The sequence below is a fragment of the Gambusia affinis genome, linkage group LG03 (assembly GCF_019740435.1).
Source record: "Gambusia affinis linkage group LG03, SWU_Gaff_1.0, whole genome shotgun sequence".
Classification (NCBI taxonomy): Eukaryota; Metazoa; Chordata; class Actinopteri; order Cyprinodontiformes; family Poeciliidae; genus Gambusia; species Gambusia affinis.
The window spans coordinates 27657341-27684225 of NC_057870.1; the positions used below are offsets into that span (position 1 = coordinate 27657341).

Sequence of the window (26885 nt, forward strand, 5' to 3'; positions counted from 1 at the left end):
TAAAACAAAAATCAATGAGATTTTAGGGCGTGGACTGTAATTTACTGGATTTTGAATATAAAGTATGAGTTTAATGTCCAGGCTGATAACTATAAAAATGCTTTCTGTTTTAATTGATTAAAAATGTATAAAATGAAAATGAAAGTATTATTGCACAGTTAGGTGCAGGTTAATGTAAGAATTTTTGTCTATTGAAACAGAACTGTTGAGAGCTGGAGATTAAATAGTTCACTACGTCAAACATAATATTTTGCGAAAAATGTTAGTCTTCTAAAAAGAAACGCAAACTAACAATCTGAAGGAGACGGTTATGATAAATATACGACCGGAACCAAGCAGTGACAGGGTCACTGTTTCCGGTCGGACTGAGTTTTTGTGTGAGTCTGTTTGGCGCTTGCTGCTGTTAGCCTCAGACCGTCGGTATCGTTTTTGTTTGGTTGACGATGCCTTCAGAAAACCTACGATGGGAAACTTTAGAGGCCTTAAAAAATTCACCTAAAGGACAAGTGACTTTCGACCCCTACTGGTCAGAGAGAGGAGAGGTGAGTTAACTCATATTAGCAACTGCTAGCTCGACTCGGTGGAAGCTAAAGTTAGACATTCTGCTTGTTTACTTTTAAAACCAGGCTATTTCTTAATGATCAAATGCTTATTTATTGACTCAGTTTGACCAAAGACTGTTTCACCAAGAGCACGTCTTCAGATTAAGGTGTGAAATCGAGGACATGAGGTGGTTTGTGGAACTTAATTTAAATTTTCTTCAGTTTGCTACATCATCGTTCCCATATATAGCCACCAGGGGCGAGTGTTATGTTTTTTTTTTAAATTAAGAAATAAAAGACAAAGCGGTTATCTTAAACTTTAGGGAACGTCCCTTAAAAATTACCTTTTAAAGCCTAAGTTGTGTCATTATATGGAAAATCGGATAATAGCACAAACAAGCAACGCCTCAGCTAAAAATAATCAGAAGTAACATAACATTAGTTTCTAGGCTCTTTAGTCTAATACAATCCAATATCGTAATTCTTTTTTTCGGTGGTCCTAATCCCCTTCCACGTAGAGCATCTGCAGTTTTTAAAGTAATAAATGGAAATTTGATCCAATGTACATTACAGTTTTTAAGTGCCAGGTTGTATACAATAATCTGACAGATTAATGATGAAAATATGACTTTTGAACCTCTTTCTGAGCATCTCTCTGTGTTTGTGCAGCATATTTTGGCTGGGTGTAAAGAGACCCCCAGCTTGTCCTCCCACTCTGCGGTCATATTGGAGCGGATTGAGTCTCGGTCGCTAAACAAGTCGTCCTTCTTGGACTCTAGCTCCATTGACTTTGAGGAGAAACCTGCCTCTGTTTCCTCCTTGGAATCCAAAGCAGATCTCAACAGCAAGATCAGCTCTCTTTCTTCAACTCCGCCTCTGAAAAATCAACCAAAAGATGTAAGTAATACACTAAAGTTGTTGAGATGCTGTTATTGTTGCAAGAGAACTTTTCTGGGAGTTTTTTTTGCTATTGTTTCAGGTTTCCGGGTCGCTACCAAAGCTTAGCGTGCAACCGGCGCTTAACGATGAGACGAGAGGTGAAAGTCCAGAGGCGGATGTCAGCGAAGTTCCCGCTCCTCCTTCCCCACCCGCCATTTCCATGCTGTCGCCCAGAGCCATGGAGACGGCCGGCCACATCATCCGCTTCCAGAAGGAGCAGCAAGAGAAGGCCAAGGTCCGACTCACAGAACCGTTTTTCAGATCAGACTCATGGTTTTTTTTTCTTCTCTTTGATAGAACTGGGTCTTGAAGATTTACATGTTTTTTTTCTTTCCCGAAATGTATTCCTTGGGTTTCCATAGTTCAGAGTGAGTCCAAGGCGGCCATCTTATTTAAGAATTGTGTTTCACAGCTTCTGTTTATTTGAACTGTGAATTCAGCTCAGGTGGAATATTATGGCCAAACATGATTTCTTTCCTTTTAATTACGAGAATAAAGTCATAATATTGCAAGCATATTGCTGTACATCAATAGAAATGAAATAATACATAAATAAAATCATAAAAATAGAGCAAAGTACCGTAGTAATTTTATGAGAATTTTAACAGGAAAAGTAAAAAATTAAAATGAAAAATGCTGAGAATCATCTGAATTTATACTTTGGTATCAGTTTTCAAAAACTTTTGTAAAAGTTTTAATTGTAAAGATTTTTTCTGCTAATATTATGGCTATTTTCTCGTAATTAAGCAAGAATTCTCGTAGCCTGACTCTAATATGTTGCCGTACAAATCACAGAATGAATGATTAAAACAAAAGCCACGTTTTGGAAAATATTTTCTGTCATTTCTTATTTAGAAAAGAAAGCAAGCAAAAAAAGTCCATTAAAATCGGATCTGATATGAAAAATCAGAGACTTTATTTTGAGGCCGAATTGCTCAGTCCTATTATATGAAGTCATCAACAAGCCAACTAGAGCTTTATTTATACCTATTATTCAGAAATTGTTTCATAACATTAAAATTGACACTCAGAAAAAATCCAAATATGATTAAAAAGCAATAATATTTGTTTTAGAGAGGAATAATTAAGCTGTTATTTGTTTGTAAAGCCATTCTGTTTATTTCTTCTGAGCAGCCATGCTTTCTTTTAATTGTCATCTCAAGGTTTTCCAGAGGTCAATTTTTGGACATTTTCCTCATCAGTTGAAAAAATGTTGGAAAGCCCGGAGAACTTTCTATTAAGACTCTAAAGTTATTTTGAAGGAACATCTAAAAAGTACTGCATGTTAGAAGTATCAATCTGACACAGTTCACTCCTGGAAGTGAGTCTGGATCAGTTTTATCCATGTTTCAAACACCAGGTGGCGCTCCTAGAGCGGCAGGCGTTGCAGGAGAAGCTGGTGGAGTCGGTGGCGAGCACCGAGATGGAGCACCTGAAGCGCTTCGAGGAGCTGAGGGAGCTGAAGCAGAGGCAGGAGTTCCAGAGTATTCGGGACATGATGGACAGAGAGTGAGAACCGAACCACACGCAGGACGATACCGAGTGAAAACTGAGATGTTTCTGTGTGTTTGAGTCCAAACTGTTTCGTCTCTCCGCTGCAGGACCAAAGAGCTCATGGGGCGCCAGGAGAAGCTGAAGGAAGAGCAGCGGCACCGAATAAAGGTACAATACGTCAATAATGACGAGGAAAAAATCAGACTTCTGCCTGTTCACTTTCATAGCATCCTCTGTTTTGTGGTACACTTACATAAGTAGCATCTAGCCTGTTACAACAAGCAATAATGCAATTAATCGCATTATAAATTAAAACAAACTCAACAATTTCCAATAGCATGATTTATGTGGGTTTTTTTTTTCTTTTCTCTCTTTCTACCAAAATCTGGATGACAGAACTTTTCAGTCTTTGGTCTTTTTTTGAAGAACAGTTTTGTTTATAGAGACTAAATCGTTCAGCTTATTTATTGTTTCTGTTATTTTTTGTTTATTTATTTTGGATATTTAAAATGTTTTCCTGTACCAGTGTTAAATGCTCATTAGATTTTAAAGTTTATTGACTTTTGAGAATATGTTCTTGCATTTTTATGCATTTTATTACTTGAAAATGGTCTCAAAGCAACAATTATTATTTATCACAATAACTTCTGCGACAATTTATCCTCTTGCAATATTTGTTAACGTGACAGACCTATCTATATATACAGGTCTTTAAATTAGGAGGTAAAGTTGTTTTATCTGTCATTAAATGTTCTTTATTATTTTCTTTCAAATTTCATCTAAAATGTTCTCGGCTTGATTCGGTTCAGGTGTTTTTGTTTTTTAGTGTTTTTCTTCCACAGAACTGAAACACAAACCAAATTTTCTTCATGAATACAGTTGTGAAGAAAATGCAAGATTATTCCCATTTCTGCTTTAAACTATTTTTTATTCACTTTGAATCAAGATGCAGCAATGAAAAGCTCTGTTGGTCAAAACATTTGTCAACAATTAAAAGTTTTTGATTTTGATGAATTTAATGAACAGGGGTAAAAAATCAGATTTTTATGTATTTGACATGTAGAACTGCAATTGATTGGTATAATCAACAGGATCGATATTTAAAAGGTGCAGTTTAACATTTTCTGCAGGATCCTAAAATGTTTTAAACTTGGCGATCTTCTTCTCTTCAGCCATTTTTAACGATGTACAACGCTAGGTCTTGGCCATCCTTTAGTTATGCATTCTTCAGTCTGGATTGATTTTGCTCCTGTAGATCCTGAACCTTCGCGTGAGGGAGCTGGAGCAGCAGCGCCACCGTGAGGCGGAGCTGGAGAAGCAGAGGCAGGCGGAGGGCAGGGAGAGGCTGCGGAGCCTCAACAGCATCCAGGAGGAGATCCTGCAGCTCAACCAGCTGCTGGAGCCGTCCGCACAGACCAACGCTCACCTCCCGGCGGCCAGCATCGCCTCACACAGCCTCCGCGGCAACCAGCTGTGCTCCCAGGTGTCGGAGGTCGTCAGAAAGACAGCAGAGGTCGGTCCAACCTCGGATGTGGGTTTCTGTTTCCTGCGGTTCGGTTCGGTAACTGGACGTCTTTCTGTTTCTGTCCAGGGAGAGTTTCCCAGCGTGGAGGACATGGCTGTGGCGGAGCGAGCGCTCTGCGAGATGAGGTCGGTGATCCGGCAGATGGAGGAGGAGGCGGCCAGGGTTCAGGAGAAGAAGAAGAAGGACCAGGAGCAGGAAGAAGAGCGCAGGAAGCAGGAGGCTCTGCAGGTGCAGCAGGAGGCGCAAAAGAAGGCGGAGCAGGCAGTCAAAGAGAAGGCGCAGAAAAAAGGTAACTAATTTATTAGCTTCAAAATAGTGAATCATAGCTAAAATGATGCATTTAAATCTGCAGAGATGATTTAGAAACTGCAGGCTAAATATGGACAGGAGCAGTTTACTGAAGTAATCATTAGCAGCAGGTCTGTTGATTAATCATGTCTGGTCCAACAGGGCTGCAGAACAACGCAGAAGAGAGCACCATCAAGTGGTACAAGGAGCTGCAGAACTCGGCCGCTCAGTGCGCTCAGTCCTTCGAACAACTCAACTCTCCCAAAGACGCTCAGGTGGCTCCACGCCGCCAAACTCCAGGATTATTTCATTATTGATTTTTCTCTAAACGTCTGTATGCGATTCCCTTCCTCCTGGCTCAGACGAAGAAGCTGAAGCTGGAGCTGCAGAAAGCCGCCACCATCCCCGTCAGCCAGATCTCCACCAACTCCGGGTCGCAGCTCCGGGAGATCTTCGACAGGATCGACAAGCTGCTGTCGGGGCGGGCCGTGGTGTCTGGCGGGAAGTCCGTCTCCGCCTCCCAGCATCCTCAGGGCCTGGAGTTTGTCGGCTACAAGCTGGCGGAGAAGTTTGTGGTGAGTCTGTCTGCAGGTAGCAGGAGGTATCACAGCCTGCAGAGTTACTGTTTCAACAATTAAAACATTCTGGTGTTGGTTTTCATCATGTTTTCCAGTTCTTCAAATTTATCTTTTGAGGAATTAGAGAGTCGTGGCTTTTGACATTTAATGAGAAGAAGGTCTACAGCAGACCTCCTCTCACTCCTGATCTTTTTCCTGCGTAGAAACAAGGTGAGGAAGAGGTGGCGTCCCACCACGAAGCCGCCTTCCCCATCGCCGTGGTGGCCTCCGGCATCTGGGAGCTGCACCCCCAGGTGGGCGACCTCATCCTGGCTCACCTGCATAAGAAGTGTCCCTATTCGGTCCCTCACTACCCCCCGATGAAGGACGGCACGCCTGTGGACGAATACCAGAAGTGAGTGGTTCAGAAAAGACGAAGCAACAATATTTTCTAGATTTTTTAAAATTTAACCTCTTAAGCATTTTTCTTTATCTTAAGTGAAAATGTTTATATTTTTGTTGCAGTTTCATGTTAATTACTGCTCTGATTGTGTTGTTCTGCCAGCAAAAGGCCATTTTTAGTCTGTCCACTCTGGTTGACAATCGATTACTAAGCTAGTTGACGGTTATTTCAATAATCGATTAATCATAATTAATTCCATTAATTGCTTCAGCTCTAGTTTTAATGAAACACGTCTTTTTTTTTTACATGACATTTGTGACATAAATATAAACGGTTCTGGTTTTTGATAAAGAACTAATATTACAAATATAATTTCTAACCAATTTTTGAATAATTGATTAATCACAATTAATTTGAATAACTGTTTCAGCCCTAGTTTTAATGAAGCACATTTTCCTGCACTTTGTTTCTTCAATCATATTTGTGATTTAAGTTATGAGCCACTTTTTGGTGGAGAAGAAATAATATTATAAATCTAATTTCAAACTGATAAGAATAATTGATTCATTTGATTAATCGTTTCAGCTCTCGCTCAGACTTGCTTTTACTCAGGTAAATTTTGGATCAGATGTAATAATGGTGATTCCCGCTCTGACAGGATTCTGGGTTACCGTGTGGATGACTGTGGGGTCGAAGGTCAGGACAGTTTTCTGAAGCGGATGTCTGGGATGATCCGTCTCTACGCCGCTGTGATCCAGCTGAGGTGGCCCTATGGCTCCAAGCAGGGGGTAAACATGCTGCCACTTCCTGTCTGCGTCCCGTCTGGGCTCATGCTGATCGGTTCTGAGGTTCTGATCGTTTATCTGTCCTCCCTCAGTCTGTTCCTCACGGGCTGAACCACGGCTGGCGCTGGCTGGCCCAGATGCTCAACATGGAGCCTCTGGCTGACATCACAGCGACGCTGCTCTTCGACTTCCTGGAGGCGAGTCCAAATGGGAACTGAGTTTCTGGATCTGGTTCCTGAGGTTCTGAACTGGGTTCTGAGTTTGGTTCCTGATGTTCTGGATGTCATCTGGTCACCCAAAGCGTTTTTTTTTTATTTATATTCTAACCTTTAGAAAAACCGTAAAGAAAATCAGTTTATCCATTCGACTCCTGTTCAAATATCTGCTATAAGTTTTCCATGAACTTTTGTAATAAAATATTCGGATCTCGTAAGTTCCTAAACATTTGGGATCTGAATTTTAACTAGCTGTTAAAAGCCTCTTCTGATGTGACTCTTCTTCCAGGTTTGTGGCAACGCCTTGATGAAGCAGTACCAGGGTCAGTTCTGGAAGCTCATCCTGCTGCTGAAAGACGAGTATTTCCCCAGGTACAAACTGAGGCTGCGGTTCAGAAATAATCCTATCCAACCATCTATTTGTCAAACATCCGTCCGTCCTAAAGTGTATAAATCTCTGCTGCGTCTCCAGGATCGAAGCGGTGACCAGCAGTGGAGAAATGGGCTCCGTCATCAGGCTGAAGCAGTTCCTCGAGGTTCGTTTCCCTCTCAACTCTGTGCCTTTAACGGATATTGTAATAATTAGTCACAGGTTTAAGGAACGTTGTTCAAAACTAAAAACCCAACAAGGTTTATTTGATATATGGAAAGTCATTCAGACTGGGCTGCAACTAACGACTATTTTAGTAGTAGATTAATCTTGACGATTATTTTTACAACTGATTAATTGGATAAAAAAATTGTTCACTAAAATTCTGCTTTTTTTTTTTTCATTTAATAATTTTTATGCAATATTAGAAATGCATTGAAAATGCAAATATTTCAATTACTTATTTAAATAAGAAAATAAACCTTTCTTGCATAAAAGCCAAACCCTTTAGAGACCATTTGTAGTGAAGAAAAAAACTTGTCTAACATCAGCTGGACTCCAGTAGAGAGAGAGGAGAGGAGGGAGATGGAGGGACACGGCAGAAAAAGAAACGACAAGAGGGAGGGAGAACAGAAAATTCAGCCATTTTGATTCTGATTAAGATCCGGAAATAGTTAATCAGAAGATAAATTTAAAAAGCTCGATACTTTCGATTTGCATCATTTATTGTTTTTCTCATGTCTCATATTAACTGAAAATTGTTCAGAACAACATTATTATTTATCACAATAACTTCTGGAGTAATTTATTATCCAGATAAATTTACCATGACAGTTCTCTCTGAGAGTACAAATATTTTTTGTTCTTAGCATTTTTAAAAAAAAATACTAAAATCAATATTTTGATATTTTAAGCAATGAATGCTCAGAAAATAGATTAATGTGCTTAAAGTTTGGAACAGGTTGGTAACAAAAAGCTTAGAAAATGTCTTCACTAGGTGAATTTTATGGGATAATTTTCTCTCCCACTCAGATGTCACTGCAGAGCCGACAGATCAGCCCGCCCAAAGGCCAGCTGAGCGCCACCTTCTGGAGGTCCTGATGAACGACGCGCTCAGGGACTTTTAGTTTTTAAGTTTTAGATTTGAGAATTCAGGATTTTCCTCTTAGACTAACAAAAAAAAAAAAAAGAGGATTTCTCTGTGCTGTTTGCGCCACCCTGCTGTTGAATTGTGTCCCTGGAAACCAGAAAACGTCTGTACCATCATTTTGTTTTCTTCTTTATTGTTATTTTCTACAAACAGACACACTTCCAGGACATGATGAATTTGGACATTTAACCACCAACACAGCCGTCCTGCAAACAGCTCTGGTCCAGTCTTAAGTGCACTGATTTATTTTACATTTTTTTTATTTATGTGCAGCATCGCATCAAGATTTAAATCTCTTTATTAGTAGTTTTATTAACCTGATAGCTCTTTCTATCATTTCAGCCTCATTAATCACTGTTCAAATCACATATAGTGTTTTCGTGAAATTTGAACTTATTTATTATGTTATGAATCCACTGTGTGGATCTGAGTTGCCGTTTTATCACAGAAATACTTCTATCCTGGAAAATGAAACAGAAATTTGGCTTTTTGTTTTTCTGCAAGTGAAAAAACTGAAGCCAGTTGTGTTTATGTATAATTTGTCCTGAATGTCTGATTACAAATCAGCGCCTGAACGAATGTAATCTACAGGAATCGGAACCTGAGCTGCAGTTTTCCTGTTGCAATACATTTTTTTCACTTGTACATTTTTTCCATTAGAAGTTAAAATGAGCAACACTATAGAGATCCTTGATCTTGAAAGAAAAAAAGTCAAATATTCTTTCTGCATCTTATTAAAATGAAGCATCTGTACATTTTGATGGAAACATCAAGATGAAAGGTGAAATAAAATCTCAATGCTCAAGTTTTTCTTTATTTTACATTTTCTTCCTCACGGTGTTACAGGTAATCAGCAGCCAACAGTTTGATACATTCCAGTCTGATGGGTGTTTTTTATGATGAACATAAATACAGAGAACCTTATATAGTTCCTGCACAGAAACTAAAACAATGAGCTGTTTTTTGTCCTTCCTGAAAAAGCAGCAGAGAAATGAAAAGTTGTAAAGTCAATTCAATCAATTCAAACTTAAAATAAAATTGAAAGCTTGTGCAAACTTGAAGAAAAGAACAACCAATCTAGTTTAGCGATTACATCAAAAACTGACAATTTCCATTATTTTAGGTTCCCATCATTGTTTATTTAGAAGTGCAACAATTACTTAATTTTGAACAAAAACATGTTAATTTGTTCAATTTGTGTGAAAGTAAATCAAAAAGTAAAATATTCATCATTTGCCCTTTAGCTGGACTGAAGGTCTTTAAATCGACATTATGGGAGCCTTAAATCTCCAGGTGTGGGCAGTTTCAGTTCTCCCTTTCAACCAGTAGATGTCACTAGTAGCCTCGTAAAAACCTGACGCAAACAGAGCAGACTTGAGGTTTTCTGTCACTAAATGCTGAAATCTAAGTATTGTTAAATTCGTCCGTTTCCGTGACAGCGAGGCAGACTCATCCAGAGGCGTTTGAGACACGACAACGAAGGCCATTTTGCTCCTGGTGCGGGTTCTTGTCCATTTGGAGGCTCGGAGTTTAAGATCGACCCTCATGGTTGAGCGTGGCTCTCTCCATGCGTCTGTACCAGGATTTGACTTTGGTGTTCTCCATCATGTCGTCAAACGCCTGAAGTCCTTCCATCACTCTGAGGACTCCGTACACCGCCTACAGGTAGGGGGACATCAGATTAGTTCGTTTCCAAACGCCGGTTCCGTATGGCAAGTCACGTAGGACATAAATCGCCATTTTTACCGCGCGTCTAGCTAAACGGTAACGCAGAAAACGCCGTAAGAAATGGCGAAAATCCATTCTAAACGCCGCTTTCCAAGTCTTTCTGGTCCTTGAACACTGTCACGCTACTGAAAGTCATCACACGGATGTACGTACGGCGTTCAATGACCGGGATAAACGCCGTAATTTTCGGCGTTCAGAAGGTAGTCTACGACGGCTCAAGATGCGCCGTTTTGAATGGATTTTCGCCATATTTTACGGCGTTCCAAGCCTGCGGATTTTTGCCTCCAAGCCCGAGTTTGTTCTGCAAAAACAAACCGCCGTTTCCTCACCAGGTCCGCTAGGTTCGGTTGATCGCCGCCCATAAACTTCCTGTTCTTGCCGATGGCCGCCACCCAGTCATTAACGGCCTTGTAGAGATCCTGCCTGACGTCGTCCTGCAGGTTGTGTCTGTCGGATCAATGCAGGAAAATAATAATCCTAATCTAAAACCCCCCCAAAAAACTTTAGGAATAATTTAAATTCAGAAAATTTGTAGTTATGTACCGATTCTTTAGTCTCTTTGAGATGACAAACATAGCAGCAGCACCTACGTATTTGGCAAAGAAACCTTCCAGGGTACCGAACTTGCCCTCACGAACGATGTAGTCAAAAGACGCCAAGGCTTCGCCCGTAGTTCGGTAAACGTTCGGCGATATGAGATGTACAAGCCAATCATCGGCCCACTGTCGCCACTTCATCTCCTCTCTGAAAAACACAATAAATCTCTAAGCGTGTTGCCATAAACCACAATCTATGTAAACATTAAGAAAAGACTTGTATGAGGTCTTTTTGCCAAGGAAATTTAGGACCTGCATCAGGCCTTGCTGGCTGAATCCCATGGTGTAGTTCAACAAAGGACGTTGCTTTAAAACTTCTAGCCCATGCAACCAATTTCTACATGGCATAATGGGGCCATTTTCAATGGCAAAAAGATGAGTACAATTTCACCAAGTAAAACTCAGAAATTAAAGTATATTTTCAGTCATTTTCTAGAAAAAAAAAAGAAAGAAAATTTCTGAGTTTGAAAAGTTAAACATCTTTAGATTAATCTAAGAACTTTTAAAGAAAAGGAAATTTCAGAGATTGAAAAGTCAAACATTTGCAAGAAAAATCTAAAATTTTGAGATTAAGCTAAGAAATATTCTGGAAAAAACAAGGACATTTCTGAGTCTGAACAGTTGAAGATTTGCTGGAATAAAATTCAGAGATTAATCTCAAATTTTCTATAAAAAAAAAATAAAAATTGTGAAAATGTTAAAGTCTAAATTTTGCAAAAAAAAAACAAAAAAAAACAAAAAAAAAAAACTTGTCCAAGTTGTTTCTAGAAAATTTCTCAGATTAATCTAAAGATTACAATTTTTTCTAGCCAATTTTTGACTTTTCAAACTCAAATTTCCTTTTTTTCTAGAAAATTTCAGGGATTATTTTGGCAAAGCTGTATCCTTTTTTTTCTGTCTATAATATAATGACAAATGCACCCTCATAAATTTCTGCCTCAGCAGCATCACCTAATCAAAAAGAGCTGTCAGGAAGAGCAGAGCTCCTCGTGGTTTCATGTTTGGACTCACTTCTGCATCCCCTTTGCAGGATAAACGGCAGCGGTTTGGGCCTCGCTCAGCATCAGCCAGTACTTGTTGTTGTATTCTTTCACCTCCTTCCCCCGGTCGTTCACAGACTTCATCTCTGGGTAGCAGTGAATTACGTCAGACAAGCTCTTCTCCCTGGATCAGATCAATGGTCAGACATCTTAGGACTTGGTTTCTTTATTTTAACCTCATTGACATTTTTCATAATTTCCAAATGTAAAAATTTAATATTGAACGAAACATTTTGGTGAACCTTTTAAAACAAATAAAACCTGTGCCTCCAGAGTCATTACATCATCTAAGTAAATTTGATAATCTACCCATCTATGACAGAAACAGTTGCCCACTAGGTTTTTAAAAAACTGTTTTTAGCTGAAATATGCCAGAAAGTAAAAGCTTCCCTTCAATCTGATCATTTTTCCATACTGCAGAAGAACCTAACCAAGATGCATCAATAAGTGATTAAAGTCTGATATATACTATTTGATTTCTGGATAAAGTCAATGGAAAAAACCCCCAAAACAAATTTAATCCCTTAACGATCAAAAATGTACTTTCCAGTCAAGAATTAGACCACACAAACTCCATTGGCATAGAAAAACTCTTGTATTCATAAAAAAGGTTTTAGAAATATAATTAAATAAACAAATGCAACCTACTGTACTTTTTAAACAGGTTTACAATAAAATACATCTATGTTCATTATTTAAACTGTATTTTTTTAAATAATTTCAACATACTTGTTGAGCATTAGAGTCCTGAGGGAGCTGATGATGACAGACGAGTCATTCAGTTGCTGCAAAATCAAGACAACATGGTTGTAACGTTCAATACTTTTAGAGGAGCAGCACAAAATATTCAATCATGTGTGAAAATGATTGGTTACAAGGAATATTGAAAAACTGCAGGCCTGATATATTAACAAATTTTGCTGGATAATACATTTTCAAATAAATATTTGCAATAAACTATGTTGTTGTTTTAAGAGTGTTATAAAAAAAAAACTAAACTATTTGCACTACAAATACCTCAAGGACTACACTGAACTCTTTTCTTTGTTCACACATTTAGTTTCGTTTCTGTATATTTGCTTAATCTTAACATCAGTGATTTGCTCATATCAAAATTAAGAAAATAAATAAAATAAAAAAACTCAATGGAAAAATGTATTAAATAACCAAAACAAACCCCAACAACCAGAGCGAAAATACAAACCACATATAACTGAAACCAGAAAAGAATATTAACCATCAGAGCTCAATTTAATTTATTAACTTGATTAATCAATTAATTCATTTTTGCGATTAATTTAGAGTGTCAGGGATTCATCTTCTGAATATTTCAATATTTTGTTCAGGCAGATGGATGGACACCAAAAGACCTTAAAGCATATGGATAAGCTTTTTCAGCTAAGATGATAAAACTGAAGGAGAAGGAAGAGCCAGAAAATCATATTTAATTTTAATTGGTTAACATGGAAAGCCTCAGGAATATCAGAGCTGAATATTTGAATGACATTGTGGAGCTTTGACACGAGACCGAAGGGATATTCATCGTTTCTCTCACCAGCTCGCCGTCCACCATCAGGATGGGAACCTTTCTGTACGCAGACCACTTGATCTCCTGCCTCATCACCGGGTTCACCTCCACGATGTCGTACGGCAGCCCGTAGAAGTCCAGAAAGGCTCGGACTTTGCTGCAGAACGGGCAGGTCTTGTACTGGTACAGAGTCATCTTCAGTCCGTCTCCCGAGACCTGCAGCGAAGCAACGAGAGGTAAAGCAGCCAAGGCTTCAGGTCCCGTCACAAAGACATTCACAAAACTCTGAAAAACACCTCCAGTTCTCCTTATGTGTTGTTCTATTGGGCTGGACAATAAATCAATAACAATATATTGCAACAAACATGTGATCAATATCAGTAGATAATAAGGCGGCTAGAATATTCAATGATTGAACTGAACTCAAATCCAGAACCGCACAGCATTCTGAGAGATGCAGGAAAGGACTGTCACGATAACAATTTTCCTGGACTATAAATTGTCCCAGAAGTTATTGCGATAAATGATAATATTGTTGTTTTGAGACCATTTTCATGTAACATAATGGTAACAGCATAATAATGCAGGAACATATTTTTAAGGTTCAGTAAACTTTAAATTCGTATAAATATTTAATAATGGAACTGGAAGATATTTCAAATATCCAAAATATTTAAAATCATAAAGTAAACAAAAAGACAGTTTACAAAACGTAAACAGTGCTTTGAGACTAAACGACCAGATGGAAGACTTTTGTCATCTGCTTTTTAGCAGAAAGAGAAAAATAAATTATGCAAATGGAAAAGACTGAACTCGTTTTAATTTATGATGCGATTAACTGATTTATTGTGACAGGCCTAAATCTATCTAACAGAATACAAAGTTCTCATGTGACATCACAATTCCAGAACCTTTGAAGCTGACGGCCATCTTGGTAGGTATCCTAACCAACTGTTGATATAGAGTTGTTATGACAAGCCACAAGCTTAAAAATAGCCCTTGCCTTGTTTCGATCTAATTTATAGACAACAGAAGCACATTACGGCTATTAATCAACCGCAATTTTTGAGTACTCTTCTTTATTTTTGTTTGTCTTAAAGCCATGTTTATTATTCTTTGGAGATATTTTGATGATATATATATATATATATATATATATATATATATATATATATATATATATATATATATATATATATTTTGGGGGGATAATTAAAGTATTTTTGAATTTAGCTTGGAAATAAATCCAACAGAACCACCAATTGGACCAGGACAGCTGTAGTCCTACTGTACAGTGTTTAATCACAGAGAGCTGCAACTCAGTTCGACCTCTGTCGACCCCCATCGTGTGGTCCGGAACCGACCCCAGAACCCGGGTCCGGACTCACCTTCTTGTCCTCCTCAGCCAGGTGCTGCTGCACGGACAGCTTCAGGGTTTGGTACAGACCCAGACCTCCTCCGAGCAGAAAGGCGCAGCCCAGAACCCTGCCTCCTCCTGCCCGAACCGAGGACAGTAGTCTGGACCGGAACCCCGGCCCGCCGGTGCTCAACCCCCTTCTGAAGCCGTGAGCACCGGCATTCCCCAGCAAGAATGACACGGTACCGGTCCGAGCCGCGGTTGGAGTTTCTAGAAAATACCGTCCGACCTTACAGAGGGTTCTGGAGCAGGCAGCTGCCATGTTGACTTTACGTAAAGCCCCACAATGCATCGGGACGGAGGAGACAAAGGGGTGTGCTGCCCTGGGTTCTGTCTGAAGGCAAAGACGTTAACGCCTGTGGTTCTTAAACTATGGTTCAGGTAATCCAGCGGTGTCAAACTCCTTTGCTGCACCACACCTGAATATAATAATTAGGTCATTAGCAATAGCAAGGCTCTGGAGACCTGATCTGCACAAGGTGGAGGTAATTAAGCCATTTCATTCCAGTGTTTTTTACCCGTGGCACATCTAAAAACTGCAGGACACCGTGAGGTAACCCCTTTAGCACTTGGGCTGCAAGTGGATCGTTTGCTAAGAAAAAAACAAAAACAAACAAACCAAAAATACCAACCTAGAATAAAGTCGAAATAATACAAGAAATAAAAAAGAATAAAGTATGACATAAATAAAGTCATAATGACGTGAATAAAATCGCACAAGAGTCAAAATAATACGGGAATAAAGTTGTAATATTGAGAGAATAAAGTCAGTATTTCAAGAATAAAGTCAAAATAATACCGGAATAAAGTAATATTATGACTTTAGTCTCATGATATTACAAGGATATTCTTGTAATGTTACGACTTAATTCTTGAAATATTGTGGATTTATTATTTGTATTTATTTATAGTAATTTTATATAAATATATAAATATAATTTATATACTTACATTTTTGTCTCATTTTAAAATATTAAACAAGATATTGTGATCACTAACTGGGTGTTTGAGTAAAACGGCAAAACTGAAGTGGAGTACATCCATCCATCCATCCATTATCTGAACACCCTTCTTCCCTAATGGGGTCGGGAGGGTTGCTGGTTCCTCTCCAGCTGCGTCCCGGGCGAGAGGCGGGGTACACCCTGGACAGGTCGCCAGTCTGTTGCAGGAAGTGGAGTACAATTTTTGGCTATTCTACTCGGCTGTTTCAAGAGGTGGGCAGAGTTCTCAAAACTTGTACTTAATAACCCCTTACTTCAACATATTTTTATTCAAGTAAAAGTAAAAAGTAGCCTTCCAAGAAGTTACGAAAGAAACAGTAAAAAAGTATCTGGTAAAAAGTTTACTCAAGTACTGACTAACTAATCAAATGATCAATTATTTAGTATTTAAAAATTACATAATCCAAAATATAAAGTTAAGTGGAAATTTTGGTATTTTAATGACCAAAATGACAAGTCATATGAGTAACAAAAAATAAAATCAGGCAAAAGAAAATTTTTCCAGATCAATTTCTTGTAATAAAAAAACCCCTTATAAAACTTTAACAAAAACTGCAGGTGTGTGTCTGTGTGAATTTTGGTTACAACACGTTTGTTCTTCATTCAGTAAAGCAGAGAATCCAGACACTTTCCTTCATTTTAAAATTACTCAAGTAAAAAAGTCTGGCGTAGCAAAAATACTCCGAAGAGTACGTTTTTTCTAAAAAGTTACCTAAGTTACTGTAATTGAGTAAATGACTAGTTACTACCCAACTCAGACTGTGAACGAAATGATGTCGAAAGTTCGCCAAGTTTCTCCTTCGGAACGCTCACGTCGTGATGGGTTCAAGAAACACTGCTGATGGAGTAGCGGACAAGAAATTAAATGTACGACAATGAGAAAGAGCTCAATTATTTCTGTGGATTATTCTACACAGGAGAATCACAGTATCTGAACACCCACAAGTCTTACACTAGTTACTACCCAACTCGAATGATGTCGAAGTTCGCCAAGTTTCTCCTTCGGAACGCTCACGTTGTGATGCGTTCAATAAAGTCGAATACCGCAGCCACTCCTCCGACCGCAGCAGCAACGGCAGAAGCAGCAGCATCCTCCATTAAAGTGTCACTGCTCGAATCCCCGCATCTCCTTTCCCTTTTCTTGGACAACACCGCTCCTCTTACTAGGATGTCGGTACGCGGCGGGGGTTTGTTTGGGAGAGCCGAGGCCAGAGGACGCCGCCTCCGCGTATTTTTTCTGGCGTGACTGGAAGGCAGCGGAGCGACAATGGATCTGGTTCCGAGGAGACAAATCAAATTCTGATTTTTCTCCGGGATTAGCTGGCTAAGGCTAGCTCGGCTAGCCACCCCTCTTAGCTCGGTGGCCGTTATCTCCTGTTCCTCCTCTGACCGCTGTGCTGTTTTCCTCCGTGATAAAAAACAACAACTCCTTAATGCTTTTTTATTGACGTGAAGACATGTTGGAGTCATTCCTGCCAAGGAGAAACCATCCTAGCGGTTTTCTAGCCACCCAGCGGTGCCGCTAGTTAGCCGTGAGCATCTATAACCTTCATATCCCCCTCCCACTCGTTTTTTTAAATCCTTTTTTATTTTTCCTCTGGTTTATCCGTGAAGATGCTGGCAGAGATGGAGTGTGTCTGACGGGGAAGCCGCTCCATGAAGGTCATGATACTGAGAGAATGATCATGCTGGAAAAACAGGTAAGAAACCAGCAGAGCATCAAGTCAGCGGGTTCATATTTAAATACACACCTGGGCTCATTTGCATATTTCCACAGATGCGCTACTAAAGCCATCAGCGTGAAAACAGCCTGGTTTTTGTTACTCCGGGTTAATTTTCTCAGGGGGATTTGTGTCCCTTCTCATGTTTGTGTTCATAATATATCTGAAATAATGAGGCAAAGCAGGTTTATTTCTGCTTTATTGAAAAATAAAGGAAAATGGGTGAAGAAAATGGTATCAATGCATAAACATAACCATCAAGTAATTAAAAAATTTAAAGGAATAGTTGTAGATGGTTATGGCTGTTGGCAAGGAGGATCTCCTGTAGCAGTCTGTATTACAGTGAATCTGAAAAGGTCTCTGAATGAAGCAGTCTTATGAAGAGGATAAATGTATACTCAGAGATAAAATAGCTATATATATATATATATATATATATATGTATATATATATATATGTATATATATATATATATATATATATATATATATATATATGTTATAGGCTCAATTAGCCAAAGCGCAATAATCAACAACCAGAATTAAGTTAGTTATTTATATTTATTGTTGCATAGATAAAACGGATTCCCCGCTAACTTTATCCGTCGTTGTCAACCCCGGTAATGGGGATCACGCCAAACAAGATATAACAATTCAGGGAAGTGCCAAAAAAACAAACAATTAAACAAAAACCAACAAAATAAATGAAAGGTTGTTAGCCTGCCCTCACAAATACTACAAAAAGAAAACAATCCTAACTGGGCGGACTAACAACAAAGAAAACCCAAACGCTAAAAGGACAGCAGGAGGCAGTGCAAAAACTGTGTTGCATAAATCAACACTCCCAGCTCAACCCGTGGAGTAGCCGATCTGGTGCAACCCTGCGGCGTCGAACAACCACGCCCAGGTAATGATACCGTCCGAACACCATCAGGAATCAAATCGACAGCCAGCAAACACCCAACACACAGCTGGTCTGACACACAGGAAATTGATACTTTGCCACCATTCTTCTAGCTTCCCTTTTATGGAGGCTCAAGCAATTGAAAGAGCGACACCTAATGATGCCACCTCTTACATATATATATATATATATATATATATATATATGTATATATATATATATATTAATGAAGTTAATTGCTAAATTTTGCTAAAAGAGTATGCATAGTTTTTTTATGTGAGATAGCAAATAAAAAAAACCCAGAACTAAAAGCATATCACTGGTACTTTTAGTCTTATTCGTTGCTGAAATTCAATGTAAATACTGTAGGAAACAGAAAAGAAATTGTTAAAAGCATGCATTTCTTATGTTTATATTAAAAATATTAGCTGGTTCTGCTGGACTATTAGAAACTTGTTCCTCTACTGAGTTTCTAATCTTCTGAAAATAAAACCATGCACTACTTTTTCTGTGTCCTGTTTCAACACGAAATGGTTAATTTCACTAATAGCCAAACTAAATTAATTTAATGAATTCCTCAAAAGAAATTCCAGATAAAATTTGACGTTTACAACATGTTGGGGGAAATTTATAGCCAATCAGGAGATTGAATTTTGCAGAAAATTTATTTTTAGACTTATTATGTTGTATTTCTGTGTCTTGATAATCTGCAGATGTTTTCTCTCAGACAAAACTTTAGAAGCAGTACAATTGATTATAACTGTTGGGTTATAGAAGGAAATGTCCTTCAGTCGGTGCAGCTCATAACCTTTTTATGGATTTGTTTTGTTTGAGACGACTGCTTCCTGTTTTCCCTGCAGCAGCTTCAGCCTTCAGATACCTCTTTACTCTGTTCTTCTTAAATTAAACAAATGTTGTGAAAGTCTTAAAAAGATGATTGTTGTGGCGGTTTTATCTTCAAGGAAACATTTAGTTAATTAATCTCCTAGTTGCTCTGCAGGAACGTGAACTATCCTGGTGTCTGTAAACGTTGATAACGCTGTGCTAATAAGGCTAAGTAATGTGAGCTGGAGAACAGAACCATCGCTGTGGTGTGTTCGTGTGTCTGCGTGGGAGTTGGATCTGGGATGTATTGTGGGTGTTTGCTGGCCCAATGAATGCTGGGATATGTAAATAAGATTTTAAATAACAATAATGAGAAAATAAGTTGGAAAACCTAAAGCAGAATTCTTAGTTTGCTTCTTTTTATTAATAAAAAATTAAAAATCTTTCAGTTTTTATATATTCTCCGTACATAAATCACAACAAACTCCTATAATTAGTGATAATTATACATTTTTAAAGCTAATCGTGATCTGAGTAATAAATGAATGAAAATAAATTCTAAGTCTAATTCAAACAGTAAACATTTGATGTGGAGGAAGTCAAACTACACAGTCACACTGTGAATGTATGTGAGTCTCTACGAGTTGATTGTTCTTAAAACAAGTCACAGTTTGGAAACATACACTTAATACTGAAACTGGAAGATATTTTGAATAAACAAAAAATGGAAATAAAATCTACATGAAATCATAAATGAAATAGATTATGAAGTTTGTAAACTCAATTTTCCTTTGGAAAAATAGTAATCATCAGAATTGAAATTTACCTCATTTTAAGTTATTAATCGATTGATTAGTCATTGTAACAGGCTTAAGAATAAAGCAGTCAGTAATTAAGCCAAAACTGGAGAAAAAAATAAATACATTTTGTATTGAAGATGAAAAAAGCGTAAAAAAACTAATCGAGTTTCAGTTTTAGCATCACCTGGTGCAAAATCTGTAAAAAAATGATCTCCCATTAAGGATCTTTTGCTATAAAATTGTTAATTGGTTAATCCAAAATATATTAAACAGATCAGCCTTCCACAAATATTTGTTATTAGCTGCAGACTCCTGTTTTGCTACAAGTAATTAACCACTCACCCTGCACTAAGAAATGCAGCGTTGATGCATTTTAGGCAATAACATATTTATGTTCTTATTTTTAGAAAGGAACTATTTGTTTTAATCTTTTGTTGTATTTCTAATATTTAATTTTACTAAGGCTTATATGTGGTTAAATAAAAATCTGAAGAATGTGCCAATTTTTTGTTTGATTAAGCAGCTCAACCTAAATCTGGTGCAAAACATCTTTTATCAATATTTTTGTTTTAAACGAGCTCAACAGCTCAGAAAAAAATAATTCAATTTAATTATAATTTTCCGTATTTCTTTTTCAAATTAAACTGTGAAATTTTCAGTTCTTAAACAAGTTACCATTGTTGTTAAATTTGAATTATATTTCTTTTTGTAAGGTTTTCTTACAATCACCCGTGAGAAACAGTTCAGTAAAAGTGGAATTTTAGTTTGGATTTCCTGTGAATAAACCAAAAATTGAGGATAATTTTGTAAGTGTGTTAAATCCAGATAATTTCTGCATTACTTCCTCCTGAAGACTCTTCAGTCTCTGAGGAATCGAGTAAACACAATGAAACTGGGTCAAAGGTCATCGCTGAGATGCTGCAGCATTAAATGCTGTCGCTGCTGCTGTTGTTGATGTTTATCTCCTGGTGAAGCATTTAGAAATCTGTCTTTTTTCCAGGCGGTGTGGGATTTGGAGATAAAAACGTGTTTGTTTCTTTTTCTGTGTTTAACCTTTGACCCACCGCGAACAAATCAGAACTTATTGTCTGATGGAATGTGACAAGATTTCGCCATTTTTTTGTTCCTCTGTTTTTTATTCCTGAGGGGTTTTTTTCCATTTGCTTTTGTTTAATACATTAGTGCATTGGAGAGGCTTGTCCCTGAAATGTGTTGCCTGAAGAAGCACTTTGAGTTTGAACGAGCAGCAGAGAGCGGCGTTTTTACCCTGACTCATTTACATTCTCCTTATTCAGGTTCAGCGAGGCTTAAGGTTTGGTTTAATGTTTCTCTGTATTCAGACAAATGTCTGTGAGGCATGGATAAAAAATAGAAAATCATATTTTATTTTAGATGTTTTTTCTTTAAAAACCTCCATTAACGTGTTTTGTACTAATAAAAGACAGATTTTTCATCCATCTGTCCGTCCATCCATCCATCCATCCATCCATCCATCCGTCCAAACTGTAGTTTGTAAAGATTAAAAGTTGAAGTCTGAGTTTCTGCTGAAGTTTTAATTGTGTTTCTTATAAAATCAAATTCTCTCTCTCTTCTGCTTGTTTCTATTTGTTGAGTTTTGTTGCTGTAGCATTTAGCCACCACAAGGGGGCGTCTGCACCACTCTCTTCCTCTGTTATGTGCCTCGCCCATAATTGTTGTCTGAGTTTTATTTATATATCCATTTTTACCCCCAGATGTGCTGCAGCAATGAAGGCTGAGTTTTTGCTTTTGCTTCAGTTTTAAATATTTTGGGTAGAAAAATAAAAAAGAGCTTTAATTTTCAGATATTTGCAAATAAATCTGAAGCATAACTGAAAATGTTACTTTATTTATCATAGCACATCACATAAAACAGACCAGTATTGATTGTAATTGCTGATTCGTTGCATTTCCTGTGTCAGGTTTGTGACCCTTCATACTTTAGCATGCTTCGTCTTTGTTTTTGTGGCTCTTTCTGCAGCTTCTTTTGGTTGTTGCTTCTTGGAGAGGATTAGTTCCTTCAATTTTTTTCTGTAGATTTCTTATTCATTTTGCTGGAGTCTTAGTTTCTGTCATCTTCAGAGGAAGATTAATCAGCCATGCAAGCCCAAACCATCTTTAATATGAGCAGATTGTTTCTTTAGCCTTTCTGTTGCTATCCTAAAAGTTTGTTTTTGTCTCTTTTGTCCATAAACCTTCACTGCAGATATTTTGGGTGGTTTTTATACAGCAATTATAAGCTGATTTTCTGCACAAACATGTACTGTAGACTAGGGTACATATCAATGAACATATGTTATCCTATTTAAAGTGACAGATTTTCACTTTCTGTTGCATCTGACTTTCTTTTTTTTTAAAGTAGCCATGTTTGGTCTGCTTTAATCAACCTTTAGTTCGTTTGCATTGAAAGTTTGGTTCGTTTGGGAAGGTGTGAATGCGTAATCAAACTCTGGTCCACCTACAAACCAAGGTCTTGGTTCGGTTGAAGTGAACTTTGGCGCGGTTCAATTTCATAAGATGAACACCAAGTCGATCAGAAGATGCTCCAAAACCAGGAGATGAATCACATCAAATCAGTAACAATATATATTGTCATAGTCAAGTGATCAATATCAATAGAAATTTGTGTGATACAGTACTCAATATATAGAACCAGAACCGCACAGCATTCTACTTATGGATTAAAGTGTTTGCCACTTCGCTTGAGTAAAGTCAAAGCTTTCTGGATGAAACTGAGCTTAAACCAGAATAAATGTTCTGTTACAAAACATTTCAGTTAAAATCAGGTCGATCCTCCAGCCAGGAGACGTGCTTACGTTCGGGTCGACCTGTTGAGTACCTGCGCCGTCCGTCCTGTCATTGTGACGGCCACAGGAAGCGGACCTGCAGGTCTGTTTCTGGCTTCCTGTCCAAGCTGCTTGGATTCTGTAGAGAAGGGGGAGCGATCTCACGTAGTCCAACGAAGAGCCGGCTTTGCCTCTCTGTTTCCATGACAGCCGCTCTCTCGCAGCATTCAGCCGTGGGACGGCCTCTGCATCTGAAAGCAGTTCCCAGCGGCGTTTCAGAGACTCTCGTTCTCTTCCTTCAGCTGCTTCGCTTCTTCTTCTGCTTCTTTCTCCGCCATCCCTGTGTGTGGTTTTTTCTTTCCTAAAGCAGAAGTGTTTCATCTCAACTCAACGCAGTACTTTTAAATCTACATTTCGAGCATTTGCATCTGAAGGAGGGCTGAGGTCAGCCTTTGTTGTCTGTAAATTCTTCAAGACTGTGAGGTTGAACTCTGAGCGAGAACACGCTTTAATTATTCACACCAGCCGTCCTGTAAAGATTCAGATATTAGCTCAGAGAGAAGACTTTTTTTTTCTTATTTTGTTGTGTATTTATCTAAAAATTGGATGGAGACTTGTGATTAAAAAAGCCTGGGCTGTGTTGATGTAGAAACAGATTGATGCACCTTATGGGTAAGATTAAACCTCAGAGGCTTCCAGTAACAAGTTAGAGAAAAAACAACAACCTGCACTTCCTTTCCATCATCGTTCAGTCATTTGGGTTAAAAGCAGTCTGACCTAGATAAGTCTTATTTGAGTTAAAATGTCAGCTGCTCAGGCTTACAGGTTCAAAACTGAAAGAAAATGTCTCCAAAAATGATCAGCAGTGGGAAAATCCTCAGCTGAAGAAAACACCTGCAAGGGTCTTTGCTAACAGACACCACCTGGGTTTCCAATACAAATGTCAGCAAAACACAATTTTTCAATTTAATTGTTTCCATTAAACAAGAAGCACCCATAAGATCACTAAAAAACATTAAAAACATGCCGTGCCTTCATCCATCCATCCATTTTCTTTACACCCTTCTTCCCTAATGGGGTCGGGAGGGTTGCTGGTGCCTATCTCCAGCTGCGTTCCGGGCGAGAGGTGGGGTTCACCCTGGACAGGTCGCCAGTCTGTCGCAGGGCAACACAAAGACTTACAAGACAAACAACCATGCACACACACTCACACCTAGGGAGAATTTAGAGAAACCAATTAACCTGACAGTCATGTTTTTGGACTGTGGGAGGAAGCCGGAGAACCCAGAGAGAACCCACGCATGCACAGGGAGAACATGCAAACTCCATGCAGAAAGACCCTGGGCCGGGAATCGAACCCAGGACTTTCTTGCTGCAAGGCAACAGCTCTACCAACTGCGCCACTGTGCAGCCGCCGTGCCTTCATCCTCCAATTATTTACTGTTGTCTTCTTAGTAACTGCATTTCCATTGACCAGATAATTGTGCAATTTTATATTTTGAAAATAAATTCACTTAATGGAAACACTCCAAACGTTTTGGCAGTAGAACATGGTGTTTAAAAAAAAAAAAAAAAAAAAAACTTCAATAGATACACTTTTTTAGGAGTCATGTAATTAACAACTGAATGTTACTACTGGTGGGAACGACAAAGAAGATGACAGGAAATAAGAGTAGCATTATGTCTTATTCAATGACTTGTCACCTGAACAAACTTATTCACGTGTGATTTTGATTGTGTTTCTTATTTAATTGAAACACTGCAATTGCAAAATTGTGCTTTTTTGACTTTAGTGGGATATTGACCAAGTTTTGCGCACATTTTTAATGGAAATGAAGCTAATAATGTTGCAAAACACAATATTGCAAATCTTTGACTTTTGCAAGTCAAGCAAATTTTCAAATATTTTTTCTAGAAAATTTCTGAAATATGTTACCGCAAATTTACTCCTCCATTTTTTCCCCATCTATAATTGCCCTAATACAACGTCATATTTATTAATACTGAGAAATGTTTATTATAACTAATAAAAGTCCAATAGGACGTCCTAATTGGTTCAGGTTTGTCTTCTGAGATGGCAACAAAGAATCAGAATCGGCTTTATTTGCTAAATTTGTGCAAAAAACAAGGAAGTTTTACTTTGGTTACACTTTGCTCCCATTAAAGACAAAAGATAAATACAACTTGTATACTTGCTATGTTTTTAGCAAGGCGGAAGACAAGGTTGAATCAGTGCAAATATATATATAAAAGAACTGCTTAACTTATTTCTGCTGCATTATTTTTATTTTTTTTTACACAGAAGCCCAAATTACTAAATCTGTTTTAGACTAAACACGTTAATCATGGTTGTGGTGACAGAAATCGCAAATTATTCCATCAATTAAAAATCTGTGCTATAATAACACTGCTGTTTGCCTTCAGATTGGACAGATTCACACCAACGTTGCTCACCCTGAAGCGTGACTTCTACATATTTAAAGTGACAGCGTGCCATTTTTCTATCTTCAGGCTATCCGTACCTTGGTTTCAGTACTTTCACAGACTGCTTGTGTAACTTTAGCAGTTTAACTGTGAGAAAAGCGATGAAAGACTGGAAATCATCCATTTGTTTTAACTCTGACAGCTGCTGCAGCTGCTTTATTGGAACCAGAACATGGCGGATTGTTCCGGTATCCTGGTTCCAGTGTGCTCTGTAACCCATCATCTTTCTTTTATAAAACATTAAAAACGCTGAATAACACTTGTGTGACTGGTGGGGATGCAAGCAACTATTATACTTAAGATTAATTGTTGATTAATGGTTTATTAAATTAAGATAAACTAATGACGTCCGCTCAGACCTTCTTTCAGTGTTATAGTTTGACCGCCATCCAGCAGAGGGCGCCGCTAGTCATACTGAATCAAGATTTCTAAAAATAAAATCTTCAAAGCCCCCCAAAAATTATTAGCCGATAAAATCGATGTATCGCCATTACCACCTTTCCGTCCTTCGTCCCCCCTTTCCCTTGTTTCAGTGTGCTTTTTAGCTGCAACTTCTGGCTCCAGGTACAAGGAGAAACGTTTCATTTGGGAGAAATTTACGGAAAACAATCAGTGCCTGCACTGATGCGGTGCAGGAACGTCACAGCTCTGAGCTGAGCAGCAGTTGGACTTTTAAAAGATTTATTAGCGCTCCAGAAAACATGGAGCCGGCTTGTTTTACAGCGGCATTTTCCGACTTTTCTCTACTCTTTCCGACGTCATAGAGAAAACAAATTGAAGTCTGATTAAACTGGTACGAATATCACATTTCCTGGAGGCGGATCTTCATCTTTAATGGGGCTCACACGGCAGCTTCTCTCTTGATTAAATCGCAGCAGCGTATTGAAGCAGAAACGAATTCCTCTGTGTACCTGCTGCATTTCAGTCTGCGCGTTTTCTGCCCCCCCTTCCTGGTGGAAGTGTAACTGCGGTCGCTGCTGAAGGTTTCTGAGCTACAACCTCCAGAAGACGGAAAGACCAGAGAGCAGCTGCTGGCGACGGAGGAAGAGGGGAAGGGAGGGCGATGAGGGGAGCGCTCGCTTGTTGTGAAGAAAAAGCAAGACGTGGAGGTGTTCCTCTGCTTTCTCTCAGTCGGATTCAACCAGCTTTGGGGACTCCCTCCTCCTCCTCTTTTTCATAATTATCCCTATATTTCCACCAGTGCATGTTTGTTGCACGCAGTCAAGCGGCTGCTGCGAGGTGCGTCGACCGTGCAGCATGGAAACCAGATCCCTGTTCAGCCTGCACAGAGCGCTCGCTCAGCCCGTCAAGATGTGCATGTTTGATTTCCCCGTCACCATCCTCGACGACCTGGTGAGCTCCGACGCCGCTTCGCACCGAGACGGCTGCCTGTCTGTAAGCAGGCGTTACATTTTTAATGTCTGCTCGCGTTATTTTTATTTATTTGCATCTCTATGTGCGCTTTGATGCTTCACGACTGAACGTAGGAGTGTGCATGTGCCAAGCTGTAGCGGCGTAAACAAAGTCTGATAAATGTATATTTTATTTGTGCTGTTTTTTTGCATAAAATAGGCAGCAGGATGATATCTACAGAGAAAATTTGGTCGCTGCTGTACGCATGAGTGGTTTACAGTTTGTCACGTAAAAGGACTCAAATCATTGTCAACAATACACCCAGTGTCGAGCGATTCGATTACGAGTTTTAGAGTCATGGATCGATTTTTGATTTAGATATTATTTTTCTATTCAGATAATTATGTCACTGAGAAG

General features: G+C 38.6%; 3 protein-coding genes across 4 annotated transcripts in view; 2 read left to right on the forward strand and 1 right to left on the reverse strand.

Annotated features, from left to right (window-relative positions):
* Positions 1-343: 343 nt before the first annotated feature.
* On the forward strand, positions 344-9073 carry gle1 (GLE1 RNA export mediator). Its single transcript, XM_044111561.1, has 15 exons — positions 344-542; positions 1212-1439; positions 1522-1716; positions 2842-2990; positions 3083-3143; positions 4231-4488; positions 4567-4789; positions 4951-5063; positions 5151-5363; positions 5570-5760; positions 6407-6536; positions 6626-6730; positions 7038-7120; positions 7221-7284; positions 8151-9073. The coding sequence occupies exons 1-15, from the start codon at positions 444-446 to the stop codon at positions 8217-8219; spliced, it is 2181 nt and encodes a 726-aa protein (XP_043967496.1). The 5' UTR covers positions 344-443; the 3' UTR covers positions 8220-9073.
* Positions 9063-14993, reverse strand: ptgesl (prostaglandin E synthase 2-like). Its single transcript, XM_044111562.1, has 7 exons — positions 14549-14993; positions 13188-13376; positions 12362-12417; positions 11604-11756; positions 10540-10740; positions 10326-10443; positions 9063-9927 (listed from the first exon to the last, which is right to left on the reverse strand). Exons 1-7 carry the CDS (start codon positions 14867-14869, stop codon positions 9799-9801), a joined length of 1167 nt encoding a protein of 388 aa, XP_043967497.1. The 5' UTR covers positions 14870-14993; the 3' UTR covers positions 9063-9798.
* Positions 14994-16350: 1357 nt separating this feature from the next.
* The window catches only part of LOC122828206 (ral guanine nucleotide dissociation stimulator-like), a 59061-nt gene continuing 48526 nt past the window's right edge, over positions 16351-26885 (forward strand). Inside the window, exon 1 of one of the 2 annotated variants that reach the window (XM_044111560.1) lies at positions 16351-17278. In XM_044111560.1, coding sequence (XP_043967495.1) covers positions 17258-17278 — 21 coding nt within the window. In that variant the 5' untranslated portion in view covers positions 16351-17257. Of the gene's footprint in view, positions 17279-25931; positions 26469-26885 lie in introns of those variants that run through there. The other variant, XM_044111558.1, reaches the window with a different exon arrangement.

Bases quoted from the DNA above. Each gene is read 5' to 3' on its own strand.
- ptgesl (XM_044111562.1), bottom strand. From the start codon at position 14,869: ATGCATTGTGGGGCTTTACGTAAAGTCAACATGGCAGCTGCCTGCTCC. The intron at 11,757-12,361 runs GTATGTTGAAAT...GATCTGATCCAG, and splicing joins AGGACTCTAATGCTCAACAA to GGAGAAGAGCTTGTCTGACG. The intron at 9,928-10,325 runs GTGAGGAAACGG...CCCTACCTGTAG, and splicing joins AACCGAACCTAGCGGACCTG to GCGGTGTACGGAGTCCTCAG.
- gle1 (XM_044111561.1), top strand. From the start codon at position 444: ATGCCTTCAGAAAACCTACGATGGGAAACTTTAGAGGCCTTAAAAAAT. The intron at 2,991-3,082 runs GTGAGAACCGAA...TCTCCGCTGCAG, and splicing joins CGGGACATGATGGACAGAGA to GACCAAAGAGCTCATGGGGC. The intron at 5,364-5,569 runs GTGAGTCTGTCT...TTTCCTGCGTAG, and splicing joins AGCTGGCGGAGAAGTTTGTG to AAACAAGGTGAGGAAGAGGT.